This window comes from Selaginella moellendorffii, unplaced genomic scaffold (genome assembly GCF_000143415.4).
Source record: "Selaginella moellendorffii unplaced genomic scaffold, v1.0 SELMOscaffold_42, whole genome shotgun sequence".
Classification (NCBI taxonomy): Eukaryota; Viridiplantae; Streptophyta; class Lycopodiopsida; order Selaginellales; family Selaginellaceae; genus Selaginella; species Selaginella moellendorffii.
In genome coordinates this window covers 349,204-367,581 of record NW_003314303.1, presented here as the reverse complement: position 1 = coordinate 367,581, position 18,378 = coordinate 349,204, and the positions used below count along the sequence as shown (strand labels likewise).

The 18,378-nt window shown below is 41.7% G+C and overlaps 5 protein-coding genes across 10 annotated transcripts; 4 read left to right on the top strand and 1 right to left on the bottom strand.

Annotated features, from left to right (window-relative positions):
* Positions 1–665: 665 nt before the first annotated feature.
* LOC9635860 lies at positions 666–2,209 on the bottom strand. 4 transcript variants are annotated; one of them, XM_024684837.1, is made up of 9 exons: positions 2,098–2,209; positions 1,789–2,021; positions 1,618–1,739; positions 1,443–1,559; positions 1,295–1,381; positions 1,145–1,230; positions 981–1,093; positions 887–916; positions 666–820 (listed from the first exon to the last, which is right to left on the bottom strand). In XM_024684837.1, the coding sequence occupies exons 1-9, from the start codon at positions 2,183–2,185 to the stop codon at positions 755–757; spliced, it is 942 nt and encodes a 313-aa protein (XP_024540605.1). In that variant the 5' UTR covers positions 2,186–2,209; the 3' UTR covers positions 666–754. The 4 variants fall into 4 exon arrangements, with proteins under 4 accessions (XP_024540605.1, XP_024540603.1, XP_024540602.1 ...); XM_024684835.1 differs by having other exon boundaries at positions 666–831; positions 1,789–2,188; XM_024684834.1 differs by having other exon boundaries at positions 1,789–2,188.
* On the top strand, positions 2,168–3,409 carry LOC9635859 (vesicle transport protein SFT2B). 2 transcript variants are annotated; one of them, XM_002979726.2, is made up of 6 exons: positions 2,168–2,358; positions 2,432–2,485; positions 2,544–2,617; positions 2,914–3,031; positions 3,120–3,178; positions 3,252–3,409. In XM_002979726.2, the coding sequence occupies exons 1-6, from the start codon at positions 2,227–2,229 to the stop codon at positions 3,322–3,324; spliced, it is 510 nt and encodes a 169-aa protein (XP_002979772.1). In that variant the 5' UTR covers positions 2,168–2,226; the 3' UTR covers positions 3,325–3,409. The 2 variants fall into 2 exon arrangements, with proteins under 2 accessions (XP_002979772.1, XP_024540606.1); XM_024684838.1 differs by having other exon boundaries at positions 2,209–2,358; positions 2,914–2,999; positions 3,252–3,301.
* Positions 3,410–3,556: 147 nt separating this feature from the next.
* LOC9635184 (putative E3 ubiquitin-protein ligase LIN) lies at positions 3,557–6,096 on the top strand. 2 transcript variants are annotated; one of them, XM_024684833.1, is made up of 7 exons: positions 3,559–3,609; positions 3,722–3,771; positions 3,846–4,751; positions 4,814–4,889; positions 4,941–5,009; positions 5,064–5,095; positions 5,163–6,096. In XM_024684833.1, exons 3-7 carry the CDS (start codon positions 3,853–3,855, stop codon positions 6,013–6,015), a joined length of 1,929 nt encoding a protein of 642 aa, XP_024540601.1. In that variant the 5' UTR covers positions 3,559–3,609; positions 3,722–3,771; positions 3,846–3,852; the 3' UTR covers positions 6,016–6,096. The 2 variants fall into 2 exon arrangements, with proteins under 2 accessions (XP_024540600.1, XP_024540601.1); XM_024684832.1 differs by having other exon boundaries at positions 3,557–3,771.
* A 2,472-nt stretch (positions 6,097–8,568) lies between these two features.
* LOC9635857 (actin-fragmin kinase) lies at positions 8,569–9,193 on the top strand (the record flags this gene model as incomplete). Its single annotated transcript, XM_024684677.1, has 3 exons — positions 8,569–8,719; positions 8,789–8,938; positions 8,991–9,193. Coding segments are annotated over 3 exons (504 nt in total), but the record flags the coding sequence as incomplete, so codon positions are not given.
* A 475-nt stretch (positions 9,194–9,668) lies between these two features.
* On the top strand, positions 9,669–10,509 carry LOC112349772. The gene is made up of 4 exons (XM_024684813.1): positions 9,669–9,796; positions 9,865–10,006; positions 10,064–10,235; positions 10,292–10,509. The coding sequence occupies exons 1-4, from the start codon at positions 9,740–9,742 to the stop codon at positions 10,377–10,379; spliced, it is 459 nt and encodes a 152-aa protein (XP_024540581.1). The 5' UTR covers positions 9,669–9,739; the 3' UTR covers positions 10,380–10,509.
* The last annotated feature ends 7,869 nt before the right edge of the window (positions 10,510–18,378 follow it).

Below are 18,378 nucleotides of genomic sequence, written 5' to 3'. Positions count from 1 at the left end.
TTTAAAAACCAAGATTATCTTATTGCATAAATGATAGAATAAAAAGATATACTACAAAGGGTTAAGAAAGTTATAAATTATAAACATGTTTATAAATTAGATTAATCTAAATGAATAACAACCGTTAGATAATAGAATATCCTAGAATATTTAAATATATTCTAAATATAATCCCCGGTTTTCTTAATCAAATCAAAAAAATTATATGACTTTTAGGATAATAGCTAACGAAGTCGCCCCTTAAAGTGGTTCATGGGCACGGGCTTACGCCATTTGGGCGGGAACAGGCTTACTCGTGAACCAATCATTGCAGAATTCGTCGTCAAACGCTAAAGAACATTCTGGCCATTTAACTCTTTGTGGGTGCAGCCAAGAGCGTGAAGCTAAAGGTCCTGGAAGAAACCATTATATTCAGGCCGAATTCTCATCATAACTAAACGCAAGAACACCCTTCAATTTCTCCAGGGAACTACTTCGAAGTTCCAAGAATTACCTGGCAAAGAGTGACAAACGTCAGGACAGTCACGACAAGTCGTGCCCTCCAACTTCTTTGCAACAAATCCTGCTTTTGCAAGCTCGTCTTTGCATTTCGGCTTCCGTCCCATCGCCAAGTCCAGTACCTTCTCATCATTTCTCATACTATAAGTACATCTTATACCAATCACTATGAAACGGCACACAAGAACTGTGATCTTGTATATGAACAAACTACATATACAAAGAAACTGATAGCATCTAGCCCCTAAATCAGTAATTAAGCTCCTGGGATTAAGTTACTGACATAGCTGCCATGGTACTTTGCCCGCGCGAGCACTTCCTTCTGTAGAACTTCTTTTAAAACATGAAAAAATGCAACAACTTTTTCTTCAAGAACAAGATTACAGACCTGTAGTATCTTTGTGACGCTGCCGGGAGCCTGAGAGTTGAAAAAAGAGAACAATGTTAGTAGCACAAGGAAGTTTTGCGTGGAAAAGCTCTACCTTGAGAGATAAAGTATCCCAGTGGTTTGGATTCCACTGCGCCGGATCGAAGCTTGCGTTCCATGGCATTGGCATTTGGATTTTGCTCACAGGTTGGATCAGTCTCACGCTGCCTGATACAAAGGAAGGACGTGAAAACTCGGAAAATACAGCGAGATTCTTACTCGTCACAAACGCTTCTTTCCAGAGGTAGCGCTCGTCCCAAGATGGTGAGCCTTCGAGAACCGGAATGTTCTTCTCCGAGCAAATTCTAGAGTTGAAAGAACAGAAAACACAGGAGCTTGGGTGAGTTCGACAAAACTTCGAATTATTACTCGATGACAAGCTGTCTGACCGTCCCGGGTAGCACGCCATTCCCAAGCGCTGCTGTCTGGACGACGGATCTCGACCCTTCACCGACACTGGAAACTATAGCAAGAGAAAATCTTAGAAAAGAACATCAACCCAGAGAAACAGACTTACGTGCTCAAGACAACGAAGAAGTTCGTCACGAGTCCCTCGAGCAAATGCCGTCCATCGTTCGAGAGAATCACTTCGGCAGTGTTCTTGGGCATGCATTGCTCCAAAACTTGCCGTGTCCTGCGAGAGAAAGAATGGCAAGCTTATGCTTTTCAAGGAAATTATAGAGAGCTCTTACCTGACCCACTGCGAAGATTTTGCAAGAGGAGTTTCACGACTAGGACCCATGACAGAAACTTGTGCTGGAACAGTGGAAGCCGGGACGAGGCCAGTGATATGAACAGATATTTGCAGTGGTCCCTGGAAGAAAAAGAAAAACCTCTAAACCTTTGTTCTTTCTTTCACGTACCTCATCCTTATTACAAGCAAGAACAGTCACAACGAGCTCCTCTTCATCGGATCTTCTCGCCAGCGCTTCCTCCAATCCAGCATAAAGCGATGGATTCACCAGTTTCGTGAGAGCTCTTTGATCGATTGCCTTCTTCCGCATGATATGCAAGGATTGCGCGAGCCGCGCGAGATGCCTCTCCCATAGAAGCAAGCACGAAGCTCCATCCACTGTCCTGGTCGTCGTGTATGCGCCTGCATTGGAATGGAACGAGAAAGAGAAACACATTTCCCAAGATCGATCGATGGAGCGATCCGTCGAATCACTGACCTTGCGGCTTCGTCTTGAGGAAAGACGCTGCGTGTCCTGGATCCAGTGGTTGCACAGCGCCATCGCTCACGAGAAGGCGCCACGCCATAGCTTTTGGCTACTGTATTTTAGGGTTCTTCCCATTTTTCCATGGACAGAGTGAGTAGCGCTGTGGGCAGGCTCAGGAACTTCGTCGGCTTCCCGGCGGATGAGGAGCTCCCGGACGAGGAAGAATCGCTCATTCCGACATTCGAGCAGGGATGGAAGCTCACGGCGCGCCAGGTATGGATTCGCTGTGCGATCGATTGATCCATTCCTCGTCACAGCTTCAAACCGATTGATCGATTGATCGCAGCGAGCGTATGGGTTTGTAGCGTGCCTGAGCCTGGGAATCTTCTGCTCCTTCCTGGTAATCTCTATCTAGTTTGATCGATCAAAGCTAAAACTTTTTGAACTTTTTCTTCCAGTCTTCTCTGGTGTTCTTCCGGCCTACGAAGTTTGCTATCACTTTCACCATTGGCAATCTCTTGTCTTTGGGAAGGTTTGTTCTTTTGCTCACTCTTTCCTTCTAGTAATCTTCACTCCTTGTGGATCTTTCCACTCCTCTTTTAGTGATCTTCACTCCTTGTGGATCTTTCTACTCCTCTCTTCTAGTGATCTTCACTTCTTCATTTTCTAGTGATCTTCACTCCTTGTTGATCTTTCCACTCTCCTCCTCTAATTCATTCTTATACTTCGATCTTTCTCTCCAGTTTGATTGAGCTTGTTCTAGAAACTTTAGCTTGAGCTCTCTCACTCATTTATTTTATTTTTTTGCTCGTGAAATGTCTCCACCAGTACAGGATTTTTGGTCGGACCAAGGAAGCAACTGGACATGATGTTTGATCCCGTGCGCATTCTTTCCACCGCCATCTACATTTTCAGTATCTTCCTAGCCCTCTTCTGTGCTCTCCATGTAAAATCACTAGATTGCTTTGATTTTTTCTTCCATCGCTGGAAGGTTCTCTACTAACACTCCAAATTTATTTTTTCCTTTCTTCCAGCTCCACGATCGATTGCTCACGATCTTATCCATCATCATCCAGGCGTTCGCTCTCCTCTGGTAAATAAAAAATCCAGTGACAATGTTGATTGTTTGAAACCATCATCGTTTTCTTCTTGGTTTTTTTTTCCAGGTATAGTCTCAGCTACATTCCATTTGCGCAGTCTGCCGCGAGAGGATGGATCCTGTCAACCTTCCAGCTTTGAAAAAAGAATATTCTCTGTGCAGTGTTGTGGATATGCTTGGTTTCGAACTTTTCCCGCCATTTTGTGGAAGAACCCTATTTTGGTTTCTTGTTTATATTTTCTAGCTAGGACGGGCGAGCGTTGAGGAAGCCATGACGATGGCGGCGCTGGCACGGGCAAGGCGACGCTGGCGGCGGAGGTACGTAACGTGCGCGGAAGAATCCGTTTCGTCGCCATTAGAAATCAGGGATCTTGGTTGAGGAAACCTAGATTCTTGTCACGGGAATCCTGACCGGCTGAGGCCCTGTGCGTGATTTTTTTACGCTCTTGTTTGCTTTCCCTTGTTTCTTTATCTCCGGTTTGAATCTGGAGGGAAATCGCTAGATTTCGTTGGCCTGATCCTTTCTTCTTCTACCAGGTCGAGCGATTGGTGGGAACCCGGACCGCGATTTCAAGTCTCAACCAATTGTAAGTCTCTCGCAATTCTCTTCACCATTCTTAGCTGAATTTTCTCTCTTCTCTCTGCCTTTTTTTTTTTCCAGATTCACGATGGCTCCTCTACGAGAGAGATTGTCTCACGAATCCATCGTCGAGAATGGGAAGCTCCGAGACGGTGCAGCGTTGCTGAAAGCAGTGGTCTTGATCGCGAATGGTTACGCCAAGACCCTTCTCAGGAATTCGCAAGACCGTGAGTGGCTCAAGCATCTCGCGAGGCAGAACGCGGCCAATGGTAGCTACCATGAACACGCCGAGCACGCGAATCTCAGCTGGGCTGTCGATGGTTTCGAAAAGGCCGTCCTTTCTGTGAAGGATGTCCACGGTGAAGAGCTCGAGCGAGCAGTCAGGTACCTCAAGCTGCTGGGAAGGTCTCGGAATTCTTTCGTCTCGGCGTCGGCACACTTGTACCTGGCTCTGGTCTGGCTGGTGCGACACAATCCTTACAAAGTGGCTTGGCACATCCTCCAGATGTTCAACGTTGGTCCTCGCATCTCGCGAAGTGAGTTCGCTCCCACCCTCTGGAAGCAGTTATTTCTCCCTCGGTTTTCCAAGTTGGAGGAGTGGTATAGCAAGGAGACCGGAAATCCGTCGACACAGAAGGTGCCTTCCTCCGGAAAGATTTCTCCACGGCAGTCGTCTTATTCTATTGAGGCGCTGTATACAGACTTGAAAGGCTTTTGGCATCAGCTTCACCCGTCTAGTGTTCGATCGGGACCTCTGGACCAGCTGTGCCTTGAGCGTGAGGAAAAACTACATGTTCTCAGGAGTCTTTATCAGGAATCTCTGGACGAGAACACGAAGGCTTTTGCGGGTTTTTATCAGTATGCGATCTCTCAACACCGCAAAGGCGGCACCTTGAAGTTCCCGTCCGTGAAAACTCCTCAAATTCGGCTTCAATACGTGCAGCGAGAGTTTTTATCAAGGAGCAATTTGGTGGCACCGTCTGAACGGTAAGGCTTTTCAAGTTTCTGCTGGCTAAGCTTACTCTCTCTCGTTCTCTTTCTTTTTGTAGAAACAAAACGAAGGCGAAGGAAAACGTTTGCCCGAGTATTGGAAATATTATGGAATCTCCGACAACACCGAAGGAGGTACCTAACTAAATCTAGATCATTCCCGCTGAATAAACGTTATCGTTTCAGACAAAGAAGCCATCAATGTCGAACGGTAATGAACTTGGCTCTTGGAGAGTACGGTCCGGAAGTGAAATGGTATGTTTGGCAACTTGGCATTTTTCTTTTCTCAATATATATACGGTTCTGTAGGACAATGGATCACCAGCCTATTCGACTGTGAGGTGAGCAGTTTTTCTTCTACTTTCCCGTCTGTCCCTTGAGGATAACACCAGTATTGCTTTCATGCAGCCAATCCTCGCCTTTCTCGTCTACGGAAATTTCTACGGACAAAAAGATACCGCTGGCCGAGACACCGATAAAGCTTGATACTTCGAAGAATATGGAGGATCTGAGGAAAGCCGTTGTAACGTTGTGTTCCGTCGAGAACCTCCAAGATTGCGAGCAAGTTGTTCCAGTCATTGCCCGCGTCTGGATGGAATCCAAAGGCAATCCTCGTCTCGAAGCCTTCTTGACCAAGCCGGTAGTCATCGATGTCATGATGGAGTTCATGGTTACGTCCAAGTCCCTGCAAACGCAAAGAACAGCGGTTTGCCTGCTAACCGAGTTCGTCCACAACAACGAGGCTGTTCGGCGGCGGATAGTAGACTACGACCCAAGTCTCGGATGGGTGAGCAAGACTCTCCAACAAGGCAGGATTCCACAGGCAGTGGTTCTTCTCTACTTGCTCAAGCTCCCCTCGCCAGAGCTCGAGGCTCTCCAGCTCGTCCCCGCGCTCGTGGAAGTCCTCCAGGAACAGGTTGTGGTGGATCGGACCTCTCCGGCCCTCCGGGCTCCAAGAGCAGCGGCGATCTTTCTCTTGGAGCAGCTCGTCTCTTTCGACCTTTGCGCGATCGCCAAGGTGTCCGAGGGGGCTGCACCGTATCTCCTCCAGTGCCTCGAGTCCGAGACGCCCGAAGAGCAAGTGAGCGTGATGGTGATCCTGCTGTGCTGCATGGAGGCGGACCAGACGTGTAGCGACTTCATCGCGCAGCATTGCAAGCCGTCCAAGCTGATGCAGCTGGTGCAATCGCACGACAGCCGGTCCAGGGAGATCGCCATCGCCTTCGTTCACAGCTTGCTCCTGGCACGCAAAAAGTTGTAAAAAGATAGCTTGGTTTTGTCCTCCACAACTCGAGGGATAGCGCTATGTTTTTAAAGAGAAGGGTTTAAGTATTAGTTTGTTGATCGTTGACGTTATAGTTGACCAAATATTTCGCTTTAATCCTCTGATCGATTACATTTATACTGCTCGCCCTCTCTTACGGGATCTTGCGGGAAGGCCCAGCTTTAGCACACTAGCTCCTGCCTTGAAAGTGAAACTGCTTCTATGTGCATGGCACAGAAACCTGGAAGAGGAGCTCTGGCAATCATACCCTTGCCCATTTCAGAGATCTCCAAACCTGCCACTATGATGGCACGGCTACCTTGGCAAACATCTATGAACACAAACATCAGTTCGAACAGCAAACCTGTGGATGCAGCGCCCAGCACCACCTTCCTTTCAACTCGAGCACCTTTCCGACCCTTCTCGGCCCTGTCCAGAACCTGGCCGTGTGCCTCTTCAAGCTTGGAGAGGTCGTCTTTGATCTCCACATAGATGTCACAGCTCTCGTATGCATTATCCGTGAAAAACATAGTGCCTAGACGGAAGATCAAGTCGGGCAACTTGATGCCATCTGCTGGGCATGAATCAGATCTTGGAGCTTTGTTCCTTTGGTACTGGCAGTACTTCGTAAAGTTGAGCCTTGTGTGGTGCAGTGGCTGAGCACGAATCGTGCTGCATGCTGGTAGACCCTGCTGAGAGCGTCATACGATTCATCCGGCTCCCAGATGCACTGGCAGAGTTTCATGCCATGTTCAAGATAATCCTGCCAATGCACTTCCCCTTTGCTTGTGTCTTTCAGTGATCTCATGGTGGTTGTGCAGATACTCGAGCCTACCTGATTGCAAATTTTGCATTATAATCACAGACGGATTCGGACAGTTCTACAAGGCAATCTCTGGGAGGACGAAGAACTAAGACTGCTTGCTGGAATCTTTGCAGTGAACGTGGTAGAGCTTCTCCCCAAGGTACGAGCCAACATCGATTGCTTTCCAATATAGATTTTCTTGAACAGTGCCCACATAGGTCTCCGCTGCTTTGATGTCCTTAATGAAAACTTCCATTCCTAGTTCATGGTCCCTTTATAGACAAAGCGTTCACAGAGGGACAAAACCCATGGCTTATGCCCTAGTATTTATCTTAGCTACCATCTTTTTATGGAGTTAAGTTCTAAAGAGCTGGTATAATAATAGCATATACTGGGGACACTTATTCTGGGCATATGCCAAAATCTAACACCTGAAATTAAACAATGTAAATTTTGGGACCATAAAATATTTCAAATGTCTTTTAGGGCGCGTGACCACGAGGAGAGAGCGTCGATCATTGTTAGCGGGAAGGTACTCTCTCTCTCTCTCTCTCTCTCTCTCTCTCTGTGTTGAGGTCTAGATTTCGGATCATACTTTCCTGGTGGACCATTCAAAGAACCATGGAATGATTTAGAAGGCTAGAGTCAGCTGTACGTGAAGAACTGAAGCTGCCACCAGTTGGTTCATTCTCGAGTTCAAAAGCTCAGGATACCGTGGTTAATGGCCATGATGACAATCATTTAACCGACGCCAAAGTGTTCTTCAACAGGAGAATTATTGAGTTCGTGAAGAAACGAGTCGCACTTATGGAAAAAGTACTCAACGCAGAATATCATCTGGTAAAAGAGTCTCGACCCCCCTATCGTCGTCCCTGCGATTCTAACTTGAGATGTTCCAGGATGACCAAGATATTCCAGCCAATCGCAGCAATGGCGGCGTTGAGCCTGGCGAGGGACCAAAAACCTCCTACCAAAAGCCGCAACCTACATTTGTTCCTTATCCAACACCTTTAAGTGAGTTCCTTTGATTTAGACACTAGAAAAAACTCTAACGCGTTCATTTTTGGACAGCTCCGGAAGAAGTCCTGGGAAGGGCACTGGATAACGATCTTAAGCGGCTGAAAGTCCCAGCCTATTACAACAAGGTTGTGTTTGTTTCTCCGTTTGCAAAGGTTTGAGAGGCTCACGGCTTTCTCTGTGTCACCATAGTTGTGCTCGATGATCAGCAAGAACAGGCTCGACGCCTTCCAGACTTATGCAGGGAACAAATCCGCCGGCATCCGCCTGCGCAGGTGCATTCGGTAGATCGACGTGCTCTGCTCGGAAATGTGACGAGGATTGGGAGTGAAAGGTGAAGAGGCTATGGTGGATGGAGCTCACGACAGGGACAACGTCTCGGACAACGAGGGGATTCACGTTGTCATCGACGACTAGAATCAAGGTTCTTCACTCTCTTGCTCGTCGCTATTCTTTTTTCGAATCTCTCAAGTCCCTGTTTGTTCCAGGTTCTCAAGGCTGGAACCACGACTAGAATCAAGGTTTTCACTCTCTTGCTCTTAGCTATTCTCTTTCGAGGCTTAAAATTCCTGTTTGTTCCAGGTGCTCGAGGCTGGAACCAAGAGAAAAAATTGAAATTTTCGTCCACGGTTCGCTTCCTTGTTCTTCAGTTTTAAGTTTTTAATGCATTGAGAGGCATTTCTATTTTGCAGCGTTTACACTTGTATTTTAGGGTAAAGATGAAGTGAGCACTTCGTCGATCCAGCGATCAGCTCCAGCAGCAGCTGCCGGGGTGCAAATGGGGCCACACCTGCAATGCGGTCAGGAATCTCATCTACATTTTCGGTGGCTGCGGCCGGGACGAGTGCCAGACCAACGATGTTCATGTCTTCGACATTGGTATAAGTTTCCTCTTCTGGGTTTTCCGGAAAATATGGTTTTGATCATGTTTTTGGTGGGATCGCGCAGGGACGTACACCTGGAGCAAGCCTGTGATGAAAGGAACGCACCCTTCTCCTCGGGACAGCCACAGCTCCATGGCCGTCGGGTCTAAGCTCTATGTGTTTGGTGGGACCGATGGAAGCAACCCGCCAAACGATCTCTTTGTTTTGGATACTGGTAAGCTCCGAGTTCTATTGATTTTTTTTCTTGTTCTTATCATCCGATGCAGCTACCAACACCTGGGGGAAACCCGACGTTTTTGGTGATGTTCCTGCTCCGAAAGAAGGACATAGCGCATCTCTCATCGGTGACAACCTGTTCGTGTTTGGGGGATGTGGGAAATCCAGCGATCCCTTAGAGGAGGAGTACTACAACGACCTCCATGTTTTGAACGCGAGTAATATCCTGTTATCTTTCCTTGTTTTCTTCTAAACTTTTTTTTTTCCTGTAGATACTTTTGTCTGGAAGAAGATTCCTATCACTGGAGTCTCACCTATTCCTCGGGATAGCCATACCTGCTCTTCCTATAAGAACTGTTTCATTGTCATGGGTGGCGAGGACGGTGGTAATGCCTATCTAAACGACATTCATATTCTGGACACAGGTACATACATTGTGCTGGTTTTAAACTTGCGAATTCATTTGCGTTTCCAGAAACAATGGCATGGCGGGAGGTAAAGACGACTGGTGCCGAGCTGATGCCAAGAGCCGGGCACACAACAATCAGCCATGGAAAGTATCTTGTCGTGTTTGGAGGATTCTCCGATGATCGCAAGCTATTCAATGACGTCCATACTCTCGACTTCTGTACGTGCGCTTGTAGGTAGATTTGTTTCCTGTTGGTCTCTCATGGGGCTTTTACGTATTTTGTAGAGAATGGTGTTTGGGCGACTTTGAATCCCTCTGGTCCCGGGCCTTCTCCGCGTTTCTCCCTTGCAGGAGATTCCGTGAACGCAGAGCGAGGCATATTATTCTTCTATGGGGGATGTAACAAAGAGCTTGAAGCTCTGGATGACATGTATTTCCTCGACACAGGTTGGCTTCTTCTTTTATTGACATTGCTGCCATTCTTGACAATATGGTTGGCGTTTTTCTGTGAAGAGATGCTGAGGGAGAAAGATCCATCAGAACCAAAGCTATCCATGTGTAAGGAACTTAAGAGAAGGCGGCAAGAGTATCGTGCCATGCCATTCGTGCTAGACAAGCAACGGGATGCGGACAAGAGCTTGGTTTCATCTCTCGGAGGTATCTGCGGAAAACCTTGGACCTCTCCAATTTTTCCCTGTCAAACTCATGCTACAGAGTTTCAAGCTCACGTTCAGCCGCTAGGCAAGAAGATGTTCGAGGCTAGAGTAAGTGATGTATTCAACTACGGATACACGCTAGAAGCCTCCATCGATGGGAAGCTCTTCCGTAGGCTGCTCTTCTCGTACAAGCCTGGCTTTGCTCAGGCAGTGCAATCTTACATGGCGAGGTTTGTTTCGTTTGATCCTCAGTTAATCTCTAACGCCAGGAAGAAAAACATCACAGGAGGAAACCACAGGACGTCCAAAAGGCCGTAGTAAAGGCCAAACCGAGCAAAGAGGAGTCTGAAGAAACCATGGATTGTGCGCATTGACGCAGATGACTGCATTTTGCCTCCATTACAAAAATATAGCATTGGAGGATTTGGTTGGGTCGCTGACGCAAGGAAAGTTTGCCGACTTTGTGGTGTTGTCCGAGTCTCCTTTTGGACAGGGCACGGGCATTTTTCCTTGAGTGGTTACATTCGTTGGTGGAAATATTGCCTTCCTTTCTTAATTCCATAATTATTTGGTCTTTTAAATATAGCATATTTGCGAGAAGATTGGTCCAGGATCTAAAGCTCGACAACATTCTTTCCAAGATAAACATGCGCAACAAAGTGGTGATCAGCACCTTTAGGAGATATCACAACAGCAAAGTACATGGCAGCTGAGGTGGTTGAGAACAAGGATTGGAGCTCTACATGGCAGCCTACTCTACTTTCTTACATACAAAGCCATGAACTGTTTTTAAAAAAGCCATTTCTGAAAGAATAAGATAGCATCAAATAAACTGTTGTGTATGTACGTGTTTATAGACACAATTTTGAAGCCATGAGCTTGGTTTGATTCAGTACATGATATCTGTACATTAACTCAGGGCATAGAAATGATTTCCGTGTTTGATTTTATTGTGTTTTTCTCTCTCTCGTAAAGGTTTTAGGTAAAAAACAAAATATCTATATGTCGTTCCAGATGACGATCCTAAAAACGCTTAAAACATTCAAAAGGAAACATGCGGGCAGAAAACAGTTCAGAAGAGTGACCTGCATATACAAGAATCTCTATTCTATTGTGCTATTTGCTATGTTTGCTTGAATACAAAACAGAAAAAAAAACCAAAATAAACTTATCAATAAGAAACAGCATTGTTGCATGATGATCTAAACAGAACTAACACCTACCAAAGCTATTCTACTTTGCTGAAATCTACTAGCCTATTATACAAATTGAAATAACTAGCTGGAAATGGGCCGCAAAAGAAAGCGGAAAACTGTGGATGCCATTTTAGAAGGGGATGTAATTGTAGCAAATGCTACTCAAAATCAAGAACTCATACCTTTACCACTAACATGGAGATTTGTTTGGAAACTAATATGGGCAAAAACAATGCTTGCAGAATATGTGAAATTGGAGATGTTATGTCAACTGGCAATTTCTGTCACATGATTTCCTGTATTCCTACAACTACTGCTTGTAGGGCAGTGAGACGGAAGAAATACATGGGTTTAATGTCAGAGAATGAAAATGGAAAATGTGAGCAACATTATCTTGGTAAGATGGAAAAACAATGCATATATTGTAAGGCCCTTTTTTTTATGATGGAAAGTGTTTTCAACTGTTGTTATGATGGGAGAATATCAATTAGAAATTCACATCCTTTTCCTCAATTCATCCATAAACTGCTGGAAGAAACACCACAGCAAGGAAATTTTAAATATTTAATACGAAATTATAATAGTGCATTAGCATTTGCATCAATGGGTGCAAACATCGAAGAGATTGCAGTAGGTGGCTATTATTTTAAAATACATGGACAAATTTATTATAATATTAGAAGTTTCAGACCAGATCTTCATTTGGCAGCATGAGTGAAAATCCAAAAACTTAATATTCTGTGAAAGGAAGAAGCTAAAGCTTTAAAAGATTATACATTTATATAGATGCCTATGGTGGCAACAAAAGTGTTAATTATTTTGTACTTTGCTCTATATGACATGTTATATCTGGTATGATCTATATCATAGACGTGTAGTTTTAGAAAACAAATTTAGTTTATGTACTAAAATTCAAATTATACTATTAAACTATATATATTTTATAATATTTATATTACAGTAATGATATTTTTAGTGATAATATCATAATACAGTATTAAAACTATACATTAGTGATAACATTATAAGTTTAATATTTAAAATTCTTTATTAATTCACATATTTATATGTAACAAAAATTATATTTATTAAATCTATTCTGTACATCAATTCCAATCTACAATTGTTCCTAATTAATGCTTACTTCCACCCTTTATTCCATATCACTATAACAATTCTATCGTAAAAGACCTGCATGATCACACAATGCTTTGTTAGTGTTAAACAAGAAGTAATTACCTCTAACTGTCTTATCCAGCACACTTTATGTCTTGGTATTCTACATATCAAAAGAAAGATAGTAATAAGACAATGGCTCCAATCTTAAAAAGCTTACCCTATTACTGTTATTATGTTAGTGTTTTTTTAAATTTCAAGGTGTTTTTTCATGATGTGTACAAGATGAGGTACATGATGCTACCAGTGTAAAATAAAATATAATTTTTATAATAAAATAATTAAAATATAATAAAATAATTATAAAATATTAAAAGTTATTAAAATAAAATATAACACATAAAGGTAACATCTTTCACTTAGTATCATACAATTCCAAAACTTTCAATCTAAAAACTAAACTCTATAACAATGTTTATATTTTAGATGTGTGTAGTTTAAATGAATTTTAAATATTTATTTTTAATATCATTATATTTTAGTGTAATTAAGTAACACTTATTTTATTAAGAGGAAAAATTTTAGAGCTGAATGAAACATTTTTTTTTATCAATTATATAGATTTTAAATAAAAGAAAAAATTATTTACCAAACCTTAATCTCTAAATGACTCATCTGGCCATATGATCCCACATTGAGCAATTCCATTTATAGAAGATCCAAAAATTCACTCAACAAACAGAATTTTAAATGTAATATAATGTTATGAGTTATAGTTATTTCTTTATGATATGTGTTGCTGATAAAGCCAATTGTAGAAGGGATTTTAAATATAAATATATTTAAATATAAAAATGTTTAACTATGTATATTATCAAAATGATTATGTTAAAAATTACAATTACAATTACAACTCTTTGAAATTACTAAAACATCAGAAATAAACACAATCCTCCCAGCGTAGCTGGGACTTTTGCTAATACTCCCTTATTTAAAAGTGCTATTGGTATATCGAATCTGGAGTCTTTTATTCCATTTTTAGAATATTATTTGTGAATATGCTCATAATCTAACGGTTCAAATTCAAAAACTTCAAATAGACAGCATAGATCAAGTGCCAAAGGGGTGGCAACGCTTCAATGTGATTTTAATGATGCTCCAAATCAAGGAAATTTTTAGGGCAGATTGTGAGCTGCAAGCTTTCTCCCTGTCTCTCTCTCTCTCTCTACTTGGCTGTGGGACTCTCCTGCCATGCTATAAGTTGGTATATGGAAGGTAAGATTTTCTGGATTCCACTTCAGCCTCCATTGTTTGTTCTTGTAGATGCAAAAATTGGCTGCGATGTCTTCAAATTCCAATGCCCTGGATTGAGCTGTCCATTGCATACTATTCTGCTGTCAAAAGGATCTTCCTAGAGAGGCAAGAACTGGCTGGTTTGCATGTGGTGAACAAGCTCAACGCTCCATACTAGAGCATTGACGAGCATCCTGCAGAACCTTTTTATTTCCTAAGGACAGTGAGTTGCATATGCCAAGATTGAAGAGAGCCAGGTGGTACGTTCACCATCAGCAGCTGATCAAGTTTAGGAGGTAAGTAACTCTCCTCAAGTGTGTTTGACAGGCTGTTTGTTTCCTCGGTCATTTCAATAAAAAAGAAAGTGGACTATTGCGGGAAGAGGCTCTCCTTGGGTTCCATGAGAAAGCTCTGGAAACTAGCAGGTAACTCCTCAGGTTTTGTGTTCTTTCGGGTGATCTGATCTTGTGTCATGCCACTCAGGCCAGGAAGCACCCGGCACTGACCAATGCAGTGGGTCAGCAATTAGCATTTATCTGCTTGGCCTTCTGTTGTCCTCTTCTTGTGAGTATGCCAGGCCAGCAAGGAAACGCTTGGATTCACTTGCAAACATGACCCAGGGGGGAGGACTGGTAATTTTATTTCATTTTTTATTTGTTCTTGCCTTGGTGAAAAGCTTAGTTTTAGTTGCTCACTCCTTGACGTGATTCCATGTGAATAGCATACCAATTTTCTTATGTGCCAGAATGTAGCTGGTTCAAACTATTCTCAGTTGTGGTGAGTTGCTGATTCAATCTTTCAAAGTAACAGTAAAACCAAATGATGAACAGAATGTGGTAGAAGTTGCAAAATCCTGCGATCTCTTTAGGCGAGCAGCTAGACAGAAATTGGGCTTGTTGGCCTTGGTGGCAGTGAAACCTTGGCAGCACCAATGGTAAAATTCAAGTATAGAACTCTAACATCCATTCTTGCTTCCTTCTCTTGTTCTTTTCTTGCTTGGTATTGCTCTCATGTTTTCCATTGCTTTCACTTATGCTCTTTTCTTTATTAGTGTGGCTTTATAATGGAGATGGTCCTTCCTAGTCTGAATAACACCAATGATATTTGTCATTCATGAAGAAAGGAGCATTTATCTCGACAAACATCGTTACTTTCGAGCTGAGTCCCAGTCCAAGTGAAGATGGCAGTGATGATCCAGCAGCAATTCTAGAATGCAAGCAGCCTGATCGAGGTGGGGCTTCTAGGATTGGTGTTGGCATGGACAATTTTGCTGTGTCATCGAGCTCACCAGGTATGTGTGCCTTTACATTCTTAACTCCTTTCATTTGCTCACTTTGTGTATGTTCTAGAGAGAAAGATGACAAGTCATGTTTTTCTTGATCAAATGAGTGAGGTAAGAGAGGTCTCTTCCCTTTTGTGCCATTGTAAACTACACATGTAGTCTTGTGATTATTTTTACAAACTGCTGTGGCATTTAAGTTGATGGCTCACAATCAATACAACTATTATTTTTATTGTTATTGACTCTGATATCTTTGTGGCACTTTTCTTTCTCATTGATGTGGATCACTTACTGATGTTTGATGTTTGTGTAGGAAAAAAAGATGGATCGGAACATGAAAATGTGAAAATGTGAAAATGAAGTAATCTCAGCACATATAAGGGTTGCAGGTTTAATCAACCTTAAACTCATGACACTGTGTCCAGGTAATTTATGGTAAAGTAGAATATGTCAAATTCTAGAAAAAGTAGTTGTTCTTATTTCCAATGAATGAGCTTTTGGAGGTGCTTGTGTGTTTTACAGCCCGTTTTTCCTATTGCAGGTCCCCCTTCTTATTCCCAGGAGTGGCAGAAAGGCTGGGATTTATTTATTTTGGTTTTTATGGTTGCCATATTCTTGCAGTGACCTGGATGGGATACAATCCTGAAATTTTGTGTTTTATTACTTTTTAACAGTTTTGAAGCCGATCAAAATATCCAGTATTTGCTTGAAATTTCTCAACGAGGAGTGCACTGCCAATACAGCAATGGTGCTCTTGAGTTATTGTCACTGGAGCCACTGATATGAACGTGACTGGCCACTCAATTAATCAGACGCCATAGTTGAGTGTCAATGCTGTACCTTTATGGGGTTCTTCCTCCTCCAAGTTGTTCACTGGAAGCAACATGGCAGTGACTGCTTTGCCGACATTCTTGAGATTTTTAAACAAGTGGTACTATGAGCCAGTGCTCAAGCCAGGACGGCCTCCACTTCCACCGGGTCCACTTGGATGGCCCGTCTTTATCAACATGGCTGCTTTTCTTAGAGCCTTCAAGTCTGGATTACCATACTCTTTCATGGGTCACTTCTTGGTTTCAGGTATAATCAAGTGGGTTTTACAAGGCATTTCTGTTCTAGCAGCCCACCATCCTGGTTGCCACACCGGAGGCATGCAAATTCGTGCTCTCCAAAGACAGCTTTGAGACAGGATGGCCAAAGAGCACTGTTGTGCTCATTGGACGAAATCTGTTTGCGGGATTAACTGAAGAGATCTACTTGAAGCTCCAGAAGCTTACTGAGTCACTGTGAACAATCTCAAAGCTCTTAAGCAGTATATGCCCCTATAATAGCATGCCTTGCAAGGTGGCCTATGCAGTATAAGATTGTTCTTCTTACCGAGATGAGAAGGGTATGTTTACTTCCTCTTTGTCTTATTTTTCTCGTTGATACTGGTTTTTTCTGATATGACAGTTCACATATCTAACTGTCCTCTACATTTTATATAGGAAAGACTCCAGTCTTGATGTGAATGAGATTTTCTCCTTGTACTGTCAACCAAGGCATTCAGGCTTTCCCCATCAACTTCCCCAACACTGCCTACAACAAAGCCTTGAAGGTAAAAGCCATATGCATTGTCCTACATAGTTTTGTGATGTTTTCCCATTCTCAGACCAGGTGAAAGGTCATCAAGCTTATCCAAGACCTAGCGAAGAGCTTCCAAAAGCCACAGGAAACAAGCATTCTTTTGTTGCTCATGGATGAGCTGGATGACAAAGGAGAGTCTCTGGAAGTGCTGAAATCATAGACATGCTCAACATGTACATAAACGCTGGTCACAACTCGATGGCTGATGGTTTCCTAAAGCAAAATCCTGATGTGCTCGAGAAAGTGAAAATAGACATTTACAATTTCATACAATCTTTCATCTTTAGGCCACTGTAAAAGTTTCAAAACTTCTGTAATTAAGAAAGAAAAAAGTATTCTACTAAATTGTACCTCATACAAGATGATACCCTATGTATTCTCATGCCTCCACTATTCTAATTCACCCCTGTCACTTCTGTATTTTGGAAGGAAATGCTATTTATGAAAACTCTGCATTTATGTTTACCCTTTGCTCCAATGGACCTAATGAAGACATGTTCAAGACAGATTCAAACTGTCAGGTATTCATCAAGAACCATTAAATTGCACATCATCTCTTTAAGGGAAATTTATGAGGTGCTTGTGAGGCTCTAAAGTGTTAACTTCCTCTGGATATCTTCCAATAATGGAAAAAAACCTTTAAAACATGAATGGTACTTTTTTGCTACTTCTTTCATGTTTTATAGTAGTTAAGTTACAACTTCTGGAAATCTATGAGCAGCATCTGAGGAATGTCTAAGGAATGAGAAACTGTAAGGTGTAGTATGATATTTTCTTGTTCTAATAAATAGTTAAATAGTAGTACATTGTACTGCCTGTTGTAGCCTTTGTGGCTTTGCTTGACTACAAAACAATGCTTACAAGGTCAGAATGACACAAGTAGATATTTCATAAAGATGTCAGTCTTTTGCCACTTCACTCTCAAACAATGAAATCAGATATATGAATCACCTAAGACAAAATGTGGATAATATTACCTAATTATAATCCTAATGAACCATAGTCATCTTTATAGATATTTAATTTTTGAGTTGTTCTACTAATTTTTAACCTAAATCACTTTTCATGAGAAGTTCTAAGTATGCTTGGCTAAATAGACACTTAGGAATTCCTTCCTTATGCTCTTTCGGCCAAGTACAGATGCAAAGTCCAATTTACTAACACTTGAATAAGAGGGGCTAAGGATCTCGTGAATCCTGCCGGAATCTTTATAAACCAGTATTTTTAATATTTTAATATTTTATTTCTATAAAGTTTCTTTCTTCTTATTCTAAGTTTTTCTTTCTCAAATATTTTTTCTCTTCATCATTAAATTTTCATAGTAGTTATCTTATATATTATAAATTAAAAAATGTGTTACATACTCTTGATCTATTGGTCACTTATATTCTAGTTAGAAAGGTTTTACACATGTATTAATATTTTTATTTTATAAAATATTTAATATAAATATTTAATAAAATAATTTTTCTATATTTACCAGCTGAGTTGTATTTTTCTCACAAATGTGGCATATAATTTTACTCTATCTCACAACCATTAACGTTTTTAGTAAAATACTTAATTTATTATTTGAACTAACAAGGTATTTTCCTTATGCTTAGGTATGGATTGATATAAAACACTATTGAAACAAAAGATAAAGCTCATGTAAAGCTTTAAGACAAACCTGTATTAATGCTTTATAATAAAATTATGCATTCATGTCTCATATATGACATGGTATCTAATATGGTATAAGCTATCTCATACATATACATCTATCAAATCCATTTCTTAATAATATCTTAGTTATATGAAAATTTCAAAGAAAATAAAAATTTAGCTATTAGCTCAAAGAATAACATAAAATTATAAATTATA

Bases quoted from the DNA above. Each gene is read 5' to 3' on its own strand.
- LOC9635860 (XM_024684834.1), bottom strand. From the start codon at position 2,160: ATGGCGCTGTGCAACCACTGGATCCAGGACACGCAGCGTCTTTCCTCA. The intron at 1,560-1,617 runs GTAAGAGCTCTC...TTTCTCTCGCAG, and splicing joins AAATCTTCGCAGTGGGTCAG to GACACGGCAAGTTTTGGAGC. The intron at 1,094-1,144 runs GTAAGAATCTCG...CCTTTGTATCAG, and splicing joins GAAAGAAGCGTTTGTGACGA to GCAGCGTGAGACTGATCCAA.
- LOC9635859 (XM_002979726.2), top strand. From the start codon at position 2,227: ATGGACAGAGTGAGTAGCGCTGTGGGCAGGCTCAGGAACTTCGTCGGC. The intron at 2,618-2,913 runs GTTTGTTCTTTT...TGTCTCCACCAG, and splicing joins AATCTCTTGTCTTTGGGAAG to TACAGGATTTTTGGTCGGAC. The intron at 3,179-3,251 runs GTAAATAAAAAA...TTTTTTTTCCAG, and splicing joins CAGGCGTTCGCTCTCCTCTG to GTATAGTCTCAGCTACATTC.
- LOC9635184 (XM_024684832.1), top strand. From the start codon at position 3,853: ATGGCTCCTCTACGAGAGAGATTGTCTCACGAATCCATCGTCGAGAAT. The intron at 4,752-4,813 runs GTAAGGCTTTTC...TTCTTTTTGTAG, and splicing joins TTGGTGGCACCGTCTGAACG to AAACAAAACGAAGGCGAAGG. The intron at 5,010-5,063 runs GTATGTTTGGCA...ACGGTTCTGTAG, and splicing joins TACGGTCCGGAAGTGAAATG to GACAATGGATCACCAGCCTA.
- LOC112349772 (XM_024684813.1), top strand. From the start codon at position 9,740: ATGGGGGATGTAACAAAGAGCTTGAAGCTCTGGATGACATGTATTTCC. The intron at 10,007-10,063 runs GTATCTGCGGAA...CTCATGCTACAG, and splicing joins CTTGGTTTCATCTCTCGGAG to AGTTTCAAGCTCACGTTCAG. The intron at 10,236-10,291 runs GTTTGTTTCGTT...AAAACATCACAG, and splicing joins GTGCAATCTTACATGGCGAG to GAGGAAACCACAGGACGTCC.